Raw genomic sequence first — 15,823 nt, 5'->3', positions numbered from 1 at the left:
GTTGAATAATAATTATCTATTTTTGGCGAAACCAAGAGATTCTTTCAGGTGAAAAGAAAGTTCTAAAGAACTTCTTTTGTAACATTATAAATGTCTTTACTGTCACTTTTGATTGAGTTAATGTATCCTTGCTGAATAAAAGTATTAGCCTAGTTTCTTTCAGAAAAAAGAATCTTACTGATCCCAAAATAACAAATATATTCAGCATTTGATTTCAAAAGCAACTACTGGTAAATCATTAAAGCTGAACACTTGTAGCAGCTTCCTCTGTATTCAAATGTTATAATGACATATTGGAAGGACTGTCAAGCATGTTATGGTTGAGTGCATCAGGTTTACATGTTCTGCAGTTTGACTTTAGCTCAGTTGATTAAGAGAAGAAGCGGAGGGAGGTGGGTTAAAACCCTGCCAACATTGCCAAAGGCAACAGTTTTTGGTAGTGCGTCTTTGATGTGAATGAGTTCTCATGAATAAACATGAAGGGGGGTTGTGTTGGTTGTATTGTGTACCGTTGACATGCCACGTAAAAAAGGGAAAAAAAAGTCACAGAGAGGCAGTTAGTCACGGGCCCTTCTTATTGAGCACGTCACCCTTTCACAAGCTGCCTCATGGAAGGAAAACAGGGGGTGAAGAGAATTATGGGAAAAGCTCTTTATGTTTGACATGCCAACCCCTCCTCTCTCCTTACTCCACAAACACTCTCTCTCTCTCTCTGTCTCTGACGTTTCTCTGTCACTCTTGTACTTTCTCCCCCTCGCATGCTGAAACGTCACATCGCTTAAGGTGAGGGGACTTCCTGTCACAGAGTTGTATGTTTTCAGGGTGGATGAACAACACAAACACGTATGAATGAAATCATCCCCTGCAGGTCCGTCAGCTTCAAATATGGACAAACCCAACTTTTGGTTTAAAAATTAATTTAAAAATTTAACCCAACAGTTGGGTTTGTCCATATTTGACCCAAATTTTGGTTTAATCAACCCAGCATTTTTAAGAGTGCATCAGTAATTAAGAAAGAAGATAAAGATGTACAGCAAAATATTAGTGAAGGTTGATGAGGTCAAATATTCTATAATAAATAAAATAAAAGTATTAATTTACTAAGTATTAATTTACTATATATATATATATATATATATATATATATATATATATATATATATATATATATATTATATGTATATATGTATATATATATATATGTATATATATGTGTGTATATATATATGTGTGTGTGTATATATATATATATATATATATATATATATATATATATATATATATATATATATATATATATATCTATCTATCTATCTATCTCACTTATATCACTTTTATATATATATTTATATATATATATATATATATATATATATATATATATCACTGTCACTTTTTAATTTCTTAAAAAAAAAAAAAAAAAATATATATATATATATATATATATATATATATATATATATATATAATTTTTTTTTTTAAGAAATTAAAAAGTGACAGTAAAGACATTTATAATGTTCTAAAAGATTTGTTTCAAATAAATGCTGTTTTTTGAGCGTTCTATTCATCAAAGAATCTTGGAAAAAATGAAAAATATATCACCAGTTTCCCCTAAAAATAAAAACAAAAAGTTTCTTGAGCAGCAAATCAGCATATTGGAATGATTTCTGAAGGATCATGTGACACAAAGACTGAAAATAATGATGCTGAAAATTAAGCTTTGATCACAGGAATAAATTACATTTTACAATATATTCACATTGAAAACAGTTATTTTAAATTGTAATAATATTTCACAATTTTACTGTATTTTTTTGATCAAATGATTATAGCTTTGGTGTGCAAAAAATCTTTCCAACTCCAAACTTTTGAATGCTAGTGTAGCTTCTCAAGTCTATTTTTTTCTTCCCTTGTAACTCAGGAATCATAAAACCTGGCTATCATCATGGAGTTTTAATGAGGAACACCATAGTCCTCTTTGCTATTATTTCTCCCCCTTTTTTTCCCTTTGCATGCTGATATTTCAAAGTCAGTGGAATATTGGGCGTAGCATAGATCGGCGTTCCCGGACATCTGTATGGAGACAGATTTTGGCAGTCCACGCCTCCTTCAAAGGCCTTAGTGTTGCAGTGGCAGTATTCGTTTTTTATCTTCCTCCTCTCGCACTTTGAGGACGAGAGGAGATTAGTATGCCGTTCCACACACGCACGCACACACACATACACACACCCTGTGAAGAAAGCCCTGTGTTCTGGCAGGCCTGTTGATTTATTTCAGTCTCTAAAGATGTCTCCTCACTTCTTGTTTACATTAAAGGTTGAATCTCTTGTGAGCGGCTGCCTACGTTCCCCACTCTCTCGTTTGATATTCAACTCTTCCATGTAGAATCTGTGTCCTGATTTTTGCAATCTGTTGATGACTAGATGCTGCTTAAGAGAAACTGAAAAGATGAGATCATCGAAAAGAGATTGTGGTTGCCTTGGTAATAACCTTCTTCGTTTGTGTATCATTTGTGTTTCGCCACTGGACTGCAGCATTAGTAATATTGGACTTAAAACAGTGTGAATGCAGTTTATGGTGCCAAATCTGAATTGTGTGCAATTATGCAGACATTTATTGTAGAACATGGCTAATTGTTTCATTGTGTTAAAGACCCTTTGATATCGGTGTTCTCTCTGACGGCATGTATAGACAAAATAGTCGTTTACAGATATGAATTTTAAATCATTCTTTCCAACATATATTGGTGACTCATCCTGCACTACACAGATTTTTGTCTCCTCTAATACACCTGCAGTCGACTAGCTGTCTGTGGATGGATAAACTCCATTCATTTTCTCCATAGGAAAATTATTTTGAATTTATAAACCTTTAAAGACTGACTTACTGTGAGCTACGAGGTTGTTAATGGTATTTACTTTTGCTGAAGATGTCAGCCCACATTATTTCAACTTAATTTTAAAATAATAGTGTTTAACAGTGGAATTTGTGGTGAAGAACTACATTGCCCATGATGCTGTACAGAAAATTCCACCAATCAGAGAGTCGAGACGAGCAAAACTAGCCAGAAGACCTCGTTAGCTCCGCCCACTCCCTTGAAGTACTGCGAATGACGGAATGGAATCGATCTCCCTACACTCTCAAAATACTGTAATACTGCATTTGAATGTATATAAATATTTTGCAATACTTGTGTGTGTGTGTGTGTGTGTGTGTGTGTATATATATATATATATATATATATATATATATTATAACTTTGTATACACATGCATGTTAACAAAAAAAAAAAAAAAAAAAAAAAAAAAAAAAAAATATATATATATATATATATATATATATATATATATATATATATAAATATTTAACTTTTTTAACAAAAAAAAAAAAAATATATATATATATATATATATATATATATAAATATATATATATTTTTTTTGTTAACATGCATGTGTATTTATATATGCATATTGAATATACACAGTACACACACATATATTATGCAAACATACACTTTTATTTTGGATGCAATCACTAAAGCCGTCAAGTACCTTTTATATTTTTTTTGTCTGATTTTCAAGTACTTTTTTTCTTCAAATCAAAGTTTGTAATGTTGTGATTCACTTTGTAGCTGGTTGGCTTACTTCATAACGCTTTAATGAAGACTTTTTTGAAATCCCTTGGGAGAAATTAATGGAAAAAATGCATCTGGAACCACTAAAAAAGTGGACGGGCACTTTTGCACTCTATTGGCTATTTTATTATTTAAGAAAGAGAATTATTTCTTTTTAACCTGTCATTAATACGTTGTTATTTTATTTTATTTTATTTTATTTTATTTTATTTTATTTTATTTTATTTTATTTTATTTTATTTTATTTTATTTTATTTTATTTTATTTTATTTTATTTTATTTTTTAGTTTTGCTTTGCATTGTTGTGCTTTTATTTAGTTCTTTCTTTCTTGCTTTCTTTCTCAAATATTCATTTTTTTAAGCATAATGCATAATAATATGCGTATTGGTATTCAGTAAGTGCCCTGACGCTGTTGTCCTGATGCGGTGAAGACGGAGCAGCCCTGCTGTCTCTAGCTGCCTGTTGCATCCTCAAAGTCTCTTACTCGCTGCACGATTTCTATGGAAATGTCTGTGTACTTGATTGGCTGTTCCAGATGGCACATGAGATTTGCAAACGGACCAACAACAGCCTGCAATGAAAGTAAAGCAAAGTAAATTTAATTTAATTAAAAAGGAAGGTCGATAGAATGTCTTCCAAAGCGTACGATGCTTTTATCTGCTGCTGTCCAGAATTCACTTAATCAGTGTAATTGTAAATTTGAATTTCTTCACTCGTACTTTCAAGGAAAGAAAATCCATTTTCAGATGTATGGTATAGAGAAACGTCCTACATCTGAAGAAGAAGAAGAAAAATAAAGCACTTAAATGAAATTGACTCAGTGTCACAGCTTGCTAGTTATCTTGCTTTAGAGGCAATTATTTCTTTGCCATGTTTTAGCCCGGGGTCAAATTGACGTGACACACAGCCACATGGTTCGTATGTGAAAGTGTGTGCATCACCCGATTCGGATAGTGGATATGGGTGATGTGGGGTGACTCAGAGCCCAGTTCCTCCTCTTGACATTTCGCCTTAATGATAATTAATTGCACTGCTTCTATCTCACATCTCACATGTGTGTTTTCCATAGACCCTCCGCATGCTTGAAACTCTGCTCCACAGACAGTAATGTGATTTATTCCTAATGTTACAAACGAGATTAAACTCCTCTGGAAGATGGATCGGGGTCCTTCGAGTCCTTCCTCGCCGCAAAAGTCTGCGGCGGTGACATCATAAAGGATGGGAGGAATAATAATGGAGACGGCACAAGGTGGGATTGTGGGATAGCTGGGGGAACACTTTTATGACGACGCGCTCTTAGACGTGACCGCACACACATGGTATGCCTGACGGATCCGAGTCGTGGCTAATTGCCATGTGTGCTGTTGAATATACCATTGTTAGGATGGAAAGCGAGGCCTGTTTCTTTTTAAAGTGACGTTTTTTCTTTCTTTCTTGCTTGTCGTTCTCTTTTGTAGCCCCAGAAAGTTGATTATCGGCAAATCCCAGAACATGCAAGTAAAATCAGACGTTCTTTTATTTGAGTTTGTTAAAGTTTAGCTCCGCCGCTGTACCAGTTACTCATTTAGAAATTAATTCCTCTTCCAGCCATGACAGAAAGCAATTAGAGCGTATAGTTTCTCTCTCTTTTCCTGTCTATTGCTTCAATTTATGATGCCGGTAAATAAAAGATGCAAAATGAGTCTCATCATTTTAGATCTCGGGGAACTTAATATTCCGGCTGACTGATCAGCGGCGTGCATGTGACCGTGCAACTGCTTTCGTATTTTATGGTGTGTGTGTGTGTGTAGAGTTTGTTATTTAAGACTTCACTCAGATCCACCCCTGACGGATTGAAGGCACAGGCCTGAGTTATGAAGGGCGGTTTGGGTAATGTATTTTTAATAAACGGACTTTCTGGGTGGAGAATCTCGGAGTGACCCGGGCTGCAGCTCTCCATGGGGTTCTCCCGCTGTGTGTGTGTGTGTGTGTGTGTGAATCTCCGCTTCCATGTGATCCTCCTGGGACCGTGCAGAGAGGATTACATCTAAACTCACAATGAAAGATTGTGGGACACATGTCTGGGACCGAAATAAAGCGGCTACGAGCTGGCTCACGTAATTGGTGGTTTGTTCAATATAGTCAGAAATGGTTCACTCGGAAATGAAAATACTGTCATTATTTACCCATGTTGTTCCAAAACAGTATGGAAAACAAACAGAGGTTTTGAAAGTTGTCCACTACTTTTCATCTAGTTGGATGGGGAATGAAGCTTTCTAACTTGAAAAAAGAATGCAAAATCACCATAAATGTATCATATTTAATATTTTTGTATTTAATAGTTTGAGGAACAAACTGAAAGTTTGAAGTCCTTTAACAGTAGCTTTAGTTAGTATTTGCTCCGTAATGCATTGTTACTCTCTTCTGTTATTAGATCCAGGCGGATGAATTTTTTGTATTTTAGTTGTATATGATTTAACACAATGGCTGGGTTATTTACTGGATATTAACAATATCGCAAATATATTATAGGAAATCGTGCAATGTTTTTAATGCACTTTTATTTAAGTTCCTCATTACATTGCAACTTATTTAGAGTTTTTGTCTTGTTTCCAGTCCAAATTCTCAAATCCAGATGCTTTTACTAGATAAGTAAAATAACATAAGATATGTTTTCTAAAAAAAAAAAGTAAAAAATGTAGTGAGTTTTTGCTTAAAACAAGCAAAAGTATCTGCCAATGGGGTAAGAGAAATAATCTTATATTTCTGTCTTTTTGTTTCTGTCCCAAACAGAAACAAGCTTATTTTTCTTACCCCATCTAGTAAAAGCATCTGGATTTAAGAATTTTTTGATATTTGGACTGGAAACAAGACAAAAATACTAAATAAGAAAAGCATTTTTTTTCCATCCTTCCTTGTCTTAGGACTGACTTCATCTGGATTTTCTTTTTAGTGTTTATAAGTTAAACTTCAATTGAACCATATGGATTTAAATTTGCAAAGTTTAATTCGTTTGCATCAGTATCAGTTCAATCTGTGAGTTCAGCTCCATGAATCAGTTCAGTTTAAGGATGTGTCATCATGCAGTGTGACGTTTTTAATGTATTAAAATGTTTTGGTGAAATTATTTGTAGTTTGTGCATTTAATTTAAAATGATTAAATATAGTTTTTTTTTTTTTTAATAAAATATATTTGGAAAGCATGCATTGACTATTTTAACTAGACTTTAAAAAATTGCTGTTTGGAAAAAAGTGCATAAATATCATAGCCTGCACTATTTAACAGTACATGAATCAGTCATATTTAAAGGAAGGTTTTATCATCTTCCCGGTGTGTGTGTGTGTGTGTGTGTTATAATCTGACTCACTATGCAGAAATCTCTAGCTATGCAACACCTTGACCTACACTCTTAACCAAATCAACTGAAATGAGTGCACAAAATGCAAACATGCATAGAAAAACTATTAGATTTACTCTCACCGCCAGGGTCTAACTTCAACCACCTGGACATTGTCTGGACTCCACCGTGGGGACGACTTGCCCTCTTTCTGCCATGAGTTAAACCCCACCACTAAAAATCTCATCAGCGCTGACCAGACTGGGCCAGATTACTGAAGAAATCCCCTGTATTTGTTGTTGTTTTTGAAACAAGATCTCCTAAGTGAGTTTGACAATGAAGATGACATATTTGGAGTCACGTTGCCTTTTCACAAATGAGGCGCTGCGTGTTTGTGGCCGGCCCTTTTGATACTAGAGATGGGCCAAGAGAAAGCTGACTTTTTCACAGGGAGCTGTCTGTGAGAATTAGTGGATTTGTGTGCATGCAAACCGACGACACAACATTAGTTTGCCACTCAGAAATCTGCTTTTCATCTCTAGTTCTTATTAGATCATTGTGATGTTGTGATACAAAATGTTGTGAGTTAAACTGTTACTGTAACGATTGGATGATGCTGGAAGTTAATTGGTACAGAACTGGTAAAGTCATTGATGTGACTGAAATTTGTATGTTATATGTATGTGTGTGTCTTTATAATGACGAATAAGGTTTTTAAAAGTGTAAAAAAACATAATGGAGATATAATTAAATTTATTTTAAATTATGTTTTATTCAGTGTTAACAATGATATTATGTGGTTTTTATAATCAATTAACACAAATTTGTCACCAAAAAAGTCATTCGGTTCAACCAAAACCATTTTGTTTTACCGAATGACACATTTGGTTATTACGAATGACAATATTTTCAAACAATGTTAACAGGCTGATATCTAGCAAAAGGACAATCAAACATTTTATATTTAGTACAAGTTTTTAAAATATTACATTTTCCATGTTTTATAGCGGTTGCACCAAATGACCTGATGTTTCGGGACATGCGTATGATCAAGTGAAAACATGAATTCTTCAAATAGTTAAGAGAGAGTTAGTTACTTTGCTTCACGATCATGTGGTCCTTTGCAGGTGCCTGAATGATGTCACATGATATTGACCACATGACTTGATCCAAAATAGTCCCTTTATATCGGTTACTCTGAATGACATCAATGAAATTCATTTTTCCGGACATTCTTTTCATAACAAAGCAACGACTTCTACACATAATTTTAATACCATTTTGCACTATGTTGATATATGATGTTATAAAATCATGCCAGAATAAGAAATATATACATTTATTACATTTTAAAATATTTTATTCTCAAATGAAATGGCTATATTGGCCTTTGGACACTTTTGACACTTCTTTAAAAATCTTTAAAATACCTTTATATGTAGCATAATATTTTGGATTCAGTAAAACAGATCTAGTTGTACTACCTCACATACTTTGAATGTCATATCTTTGTTTTTTTTATTATTATTAAGGCCTTTGGACAAAAAATGACCTGTCACACCATTGACCTATATACAGATATATTAATTCATTTATATATTATTATTTTTTTTTTTTTGCTTTTTTGGGCTAAAAATAAAAAAAAAGAGTAGATCATGATCTTATTATTTCTTAAAAAAATATTTTAACAAAACTGCTTATTAATATTTGAAAAAAGTATACCAAATCAAAGTTATGTGTTGCCAATAACATGCATAAATATGGACAATTATTTACTTATTTTTGACTTTTTAGCGTTTCATTTTTAGCATTATTCAGCTTTACATTATTTTGGATCATGCTGATTTCATAATAATTCACCCAAATTAACAAGAAAACTTTTCCGCTTGGGTCTGTGTGTGATCAAAAAAAAAAAAAAAAAATTATTTATTTATTTATTTATTTATTTATTTTTGAGAATTTTGCACACACAATTGACTCAAAATTTGCATCAGCTGGCGTGTTAATTGAGCTATCCTGATGTGTCGCTCTTGTCATTGAGCCTTTTTCTCCACAGGAATGTTGCGTCGCTGCGTTGTCAGTTTTGAACATGCATACAATGCCTTTTTTGTGTGTGTGTTATTAAATCACACAAAGCTTTTCCATCACCATTTCACAATGACAGTGATGAAGCGCCTGTCGACAGGTAGATTTCTCTGATTAAAAAAACAACTGTCAAAACATAATATAGTAGCTTTAAATCATGCAGCTGATGACAGCAATTGACAGCATTGTGTTTATTCACTTCTCCAAGACCCTCTGGATTTCTTCACTACGCAAGACTCGCGTACGCTGTCGGTTTGTAAGCTAGTCATAGTAATACTCACTTATGATTGAGCTTTGACTCCTGTCGGTGTCGTCGAGCGCTCGAGGGACAGCCCTGCTCTGTATGCCGCTGTACTTTCGCGTACTTTTTTTAATTAAGAAAATTGATTGTTCTGTCCTTTTCAAAAAGCACATTATACTTTATTAAGGAAGTTCTTGAGTTGGCACAATAACATAAGAGGAGCAGTTGAATATAGGAAAGGAAAGGATGGAGGTGGGGTGGATAGTGAACTAGTGATTTGAATTGACTGGTACAGGAACGCAGCGGATGCCTGGGAGCTATAAAAGCAGATTTTTTGGCTTCTGATGGTGGCCTGGAATGGTAATGTCTCACTTGCAAGTTTTAATGTAATTGTGCACCATATCAGGTATTAAAAACTTTTCTCGTCCTCCCACTCCATTCCTCCTTCTATGTGTCTTATTCGATCCTGATAGCAAGGCTGTACCTTTATTCTCATAAATTGAGAGACAGTGAAAGGAAAATGAGAAAGTGCATCTAGTTCAGTAAATCAATAGCTCAATAGTTCTGTAACAAATTTTAAATTAAGTCAGCTTAATCCACAGTTTATTAAACAGAAGCAGGGATCACATCGTTTAGATTTAAACTGACTTGAATTGTGAAAGGATTCGACTGATTTATTGATTTAAAGCGCCTCGAAATAATAATTTGCTCACGAATCAGTTATAATAGCTTGGCTAGGTTAAAGCATAACTTAAAAACATGTATATTCATGAGGCGTGTGAATCGTAAGGTTTTATGATTGTGGTTCTGATTCTTCTTATAGATTCTGGTTCTATTAATGGTTATTTTACTACTTTTCAGGAAGAATATGTGGGAATAAAAAAAAAAAGTAATATGTCTATGCAAACAAACACACCTGTTGCAAGAACTTCTTTAAATGACTTTGTTTGAGTTGGCAAAAATGAAATCCAATAATTGCCCCTACATATGCAAAAAATTAATGTCTTTCATTCATGCAATGATTTAAGTAAAATATAGATAATTATATTTATTTTTTCAGTGTGTGGAAGTCTGCTCTCATGCTAAAAACATGCTAAAATTAGGGCTGCGACGATTGATCGCGATTAATCGTTTGCAAAATAAAAGTCTGTGTTTACGTAATATATGTGTGTGTTCTGTGTATAATAATTATGTATATAAAAATACACATTCATGTATATATTTAAGAAAAATGTTATATTTATATATAAAATATTTATGTTTATATGTAATATAAAATATATATAAATATATATATTTATAATAGCTACATGCATATATTTCTAAATTTTATACCTGTATGTGTGTGTATTTATATATACATAATTATTATACACAGAACACACATATATATATATTACGTAAACACAGACTTTTATTTTGCAAGCGATTAATCGCGATTAATCGTTGCAGCCCTAGCTAAAATCTAAATATATTATTCATTTATTTCACTTGTGTATCTATGACTTTTGCTGGCCTGGAAGACAATTTTTTTTTAAAAATTCCCTGATATTTCTAGCTTTTCCATGATGTTGGGACCTGTTTGCAAGGCATACAAACCCAACAAATATGTAATCTTGCTGTGTGGAGCGGTAATTATCATTTAGTTTATTTGTCATTCTCATCAACACGTTTCAGATCATGCTGTGGCCTGCATGTAGTGTTATGTCTTTGATTGCATTACTTGATATGATACAATAATGATGTGGTTTTATGACAGATTAAGAATGTAGGCTTTCATAAAACGGCATCAGCCATTAGTTACATCTGTGCTACCATCAGTCACGCTCGCTGATATTTGAATAAATATCTTCTTCAAATGCAATCTCTTTTCAGGGGTAGTAATATGACACAGACAGGTGCGTTTCTCATCAATTTCAATTTTGAACGGGTAGTGTGGTTAGATGCTGTGAAGCCTCAGATTCACAGAGCGTGGATGGCTAGAGAGTAGGAGATGCTGTGAGTGATTTGACAGGGTGTGGTTATATTTGTGATTAGATTTTCTCAAGACTTTTATTAACTTAGCTGTGGTTAAGGTGTGGCCCCTCTGCAAAGCATGAATTGCTTTATTTAATATCCATTTGCATCACCAACTAAATGAGGAAATTGCTCTCGACGGTCTGTCGAAATAAGACAGGCCCCTGTTTTGTTAAATCATGAGAAACTGTAATTGCCCTAAATTGAAAGTGGCCAACACGCACACCATCTTGCAAATGCAAAATGATGTTTAACTGTACGTTATGCTAAACCTTTCATAGAAATTCACTTTTGTGCAGTTTGTGCCAAGGGAAAGTCTAGTTAATAGTGCGATTTGCCTGCTATGAACAAACACGCATGAGCTCATTGAGTTCTGATGGAAATTTTTCGCTATGAATCACTTTATAAATTCCACATTTTTTTTTCTCTCCCTATCATCTTTGATTTTGGTAACTGATTAAAATGTGTGTCCCTAAGCCACATCAGTGACATAAGTGCACAGATTTTATTCATTAAAACATCATCAACAAAGGCCGGCGCCGGCATAGTCACCGATATTAGAACCTCATTGCTGTTTATGGATTGAGCTGAAAGAGCAGAACCATTTCTAGGGCATTTCGTCTCCGATTTTTGAAAATCAAAGAACAATCGAGAAGCTTTTTTACAGAGCAGAATAGGCGACATTGACTTCAAAATTGTTTTTAGCATGCGAGCAGACAGCACCACACATTGAGTGGGTTGCTTGAGTAACACCGTGTCCTAACCAGACGTGACGCTGCAACATTTTTTCCATGATAATCAGAGTTTTGGTCCTAACCAGACACGACGGCGATATGCAATGATTCTGTTTTAGAAATGATTTTTATTTCTGCGACGCCTCGGCTGGAACAACAATATACAAAGAAAGTATGATGAGGGTAATCTCAGGTACTGATTATGTGCTTTATTTAATGTTAAAAGCATTTAATGTGAGTTTGAATATAATTTTGCATGACTTCTGTAGCTGTACTGAAAGCGATAATTCACCTCAAATCTTGAAAATAAAAGAACATTCAGACTGTGAACAATTATATCACTTAATATGTTAAAATGGTGTAATTTATGATTTGATTATGTACTTATCCATTTCGTTGTGAGTGTAGTGCGCTTGCAGAGAGACTCCGCCCCACACGCCTAGTTCCCTTCTGATTGGCTGTGATTTGTATCAACTGGTGTTCCACAAGGGTCTATATTGGGCCCATTCTCTTTAGCATGTATATCCCTTTTTGAAATAAATAATGTGATTGATTTTTGTCAGTTGTGTCTCGCCTGTTGTGGACAGACAAATTGCTTATTGCATCGCGTCTGGTTAGGACATGGTGTAATGGCGAGTTGCTAACGTTGATCTTCTCTTTTGCTGGGTTCCAGATATGGTGCGGAAAAAGAATCCCCCTTTGAGAAGCTTCGGCGGTGAAGAAGAGGAGGGCGAGGCGGTGGCGGCCGAGGCTACGGGCCCGGAGAGCGGGAACACGGGGAGCCAGGCATCTGAGCCTGACCGGGCTGTAGGCGAAGAGCAGGAGGAGCCGTCCTCCCCTGGCCCCATCAAACCAGACAGGCCTGACTTGCATTACTCCAGCCACAACCTGGCAGCGTCTTACTCCAGCCGTGAGGGCACCGATAGCGAACCGCTGGACTCTGCCACCTCCCCAACAACCTCTGATCTGGGTGAGAGAGTGGATGGTGAGGACGACCGGAATGGTCTAAGGCCCAACACCCGGTCAGGTGGCGTCATCGTACAGGGCTGCACCAGTAACGGAGAGGAGAGGGATGCCACACACAGCCCACTATCGTTGCTGGGCTCTGGCAGCCCTTGTGGCACAGCGGTCGAAGGTTCAAAGTCCCCCCTGTTACTTTGCATCCACAGAGGCCGATTGGGGGAGCGGAGGACGCCCCTAGCCCTCTGGGAGCTGAGACGGGAGCACCTCCGCCCACCTCACCCAAACTACAAGACTTTAAGTGCAACATTTGTGGGTACGGCTACTACGGCAATGACCCCACGGACCTGATCAAACACTTTCGTAAGTACCATTTGGGCCTGCACAACCGGACACGGCAGGACGCAGAGCTGGACAATAAGATTTTGGCACTACACAACATGGTGCAGTTCACAGCCCAGTCACAGGCCAAAGACTCAGCGCGCCTCCTCGGCCAATCAGCTCAGAGCGGCTCTGCGGCAGAAGCGGGGTCACCCAGGTCCTCCGTGCTTAACGGCACCTACGACGTGCAGGTAATCTCAAAGAAATGTTGTTTCTAAATATAATTAATTCAGCACTATAACAATAATAATGGTATTATGTGCTATGTATATTTATGCATTTTGGAGTTTTGCGTCATTCCGTTCAAATCAGTATAGGTGCCTTATGAGGGCCCATTTCAGCCTATTATCCCTCTTTTCACAAGATGTAAGTCTCTGGTGTCTCCAGAATGTGTCTGTGAAGTTTCAGCTCAAAATACCCCACAGAATCATTTATTATAGCTTGTCAAATTTGCCCCTATTTGGGTGTGAGCAAAAACATGCCGTTTTTTGTGTGTGTCCCTTTAAATGCAAATGAGCTGCTGCTCCCGCCCCCTTTCCAGAAGAGGGCGGAGCTTTAACAGCTCAACAACAACAAAGCTGGAGAATCTCACGCAGCCAAAATGACAACAGTGTTCAGTCTTACATTGTTCAAACCGGAGTCGACACTGATGGAGAGACTCAGGAAGAAGTTTTAGAATGAAACTGGACATTTCTGAATGATTAGTGGATAAATTTAATGTAGTTGCTGTGGAGTTGATTCAACTATGTTAATCTTTTGTGCAATTCCAGTGTTGAATTGAGCCTCGTTTGTGAAGCAGTCCGGCGTAAAATGACGGCATGACAACAACACTCTACTACAACAACTCTTCCTCTTCTCTAAAGCAGCCCAACATGGCCTCATCCCCTTTGTTGTGTGTTCTCGGGGTCAGGGCTTATGTAAATTTTAGGGTTTGTGATGTCACTAACCCAGGAAGAAGCTTGTTGTAGTCCCTACCAGCCGTTTGTTGTAGCAATTCCTGTTAAAGAAAATATCTCCCTTTACATTGAACTTTGAGCGTCGTAACTTTGCAGATGTTGTTTATGATCAAACAGCAACATTACACACTAACTAAAGTTAAAAAAGTGAAATCATAATCAAGAACCCCTCAAAGATGCTCTCTTATAAGGCAGCTGGCTGTGTAGGAAGCAAGGCGCCTCCTTATGTTTTGGAGCAGAGCTATAGTCAGACCCATGGGTCATTAAGGCTTAAAAATGATGCATGCACATGCAACGGTGAAACTTAAAATTTATGTCACAGAGTAAAACCGCTAGATGGATGGTAACCGCATATGATGCATGCAAAGTCATGCACATGCAGAAACTCACACACTGATGAACATTGGCTGAATTAATTCTGAAATTTTGACTAGCCCTCCTAGAGTTTGTATTTGTTCTTGCGTGTGTTTTAAAATAATGCCATGAATAAGCAATCAAGCTGCTCCATTGAAATTGTAATGCAAGCGTCATTTGTCATGTCACCTTGGTGATTTTTGATTTATAAAAACATACAAACAAAAAATGTGAAGGAGATTAGTGTGGATCATGCTGGCACACTGTGTTTGGCTTTGTTCTGTGACTTTTGGCTGATTTATCGTAGCACCAGTCTCTCTGTATCATGTTTAAATGGACCATTATGAACAGTTGCCTGCTTTGCACATGTGCATGTACTCAATCAAGCGAGCGCACAGCGCAGCTTAGAGTACCTGATGTTTTTTTTCTTCTAATAACACCGGCCACAATCTTTTTCAATTCAACATTCAGCCTGTCTACAAATTGTCGTAATACCGTATAAATTCTTAGGAAAAAAGTTTGAATAATGAGTCTATTCAGAATTCGTTCCTAGTGGAATTTTCCATGCAGTAATATCGACAACTGCGATTTCTCATTTTCCCAATGAAAAAAAGGGGGGAAAAAGAGCGTAGGGAAGCTGGTGCGGGGAGCCAGTGAAAACACAGCAGTCGATTTATTTTAAACGATGGGTAATGAACAGATGTCATAGTCATTTATCTGCCCAACTTTCAGCACGGTTTCACTCTTCACTTCAACAATGTCATGTTTACAATTTAAGTGGCATATTTAAGTTCAGGTTTCTGCGAAATGAGCCAAGTTTGGATGCGTTTAGCTTTAGTCAGTGCAGAGGTGTTTTTGCCTAGTTTAGCAGCCAGATGTAATGATTTTAATAAGTCATTGATGCGTGAACTAGTTTAGTAATAATAATAATGTTATTCAAAATATACTATTTATATTTTTCATAACATATACATTTTATAATATATATATTTAATGTTTATATTTAATTATTATTTATTTAGTATTTTGAAATAATTATATATTTAATATTTATATTGATAAACTTAAATTGACATTTGATACAGGTGATGAGAGGAAAGCGGCAAAACTCCAGTATGTCTAAATATATATTTTGGACAAA

At 35.9% G+C, this 15,823-nt stretch overlaps 1 protein-coding gene across 1 annotated transcript in view; it reads left to right on the top strand.

Annotated features, from left to right (window-relative positions):
* trps1 (trichorhinophalangeal syndrome I) overlaps positions 1-15,823 on the top strand; it is a 137,091-nt gene that overhangs the window by 21,904 nt on the left and 99,364 nt on the right. The window contains 2 exon segments of the mRNA XM_048201777.1: positions 12,705-13,184; positions 13,187-13,563. Coding sequence (XP_048057734.1) covers positions 12,705-13,184; positions 13,187-13,563 — 857 coding nt within the window.

The sequence above is a fragment of the Megalobrama amblycephala genome, linkage group LG9 (genome assembly GCF_018812025.1).
Source record: "Megalobrama amblycephala isolate DHTTF-2021 linkage group LG9, ASM1881202v1, whole genome shotgun sequence".
Taxonomy (NCBI): Eukaryota; Metazoa; Chordata; class Actinopteri; order Cypriniformes; family Xenocyprididae; genus Megalobrama; species Megalobrama amblycephala.
This window is presented reverse-complemented; position numbering and strand designations above follow the sequence as displayed.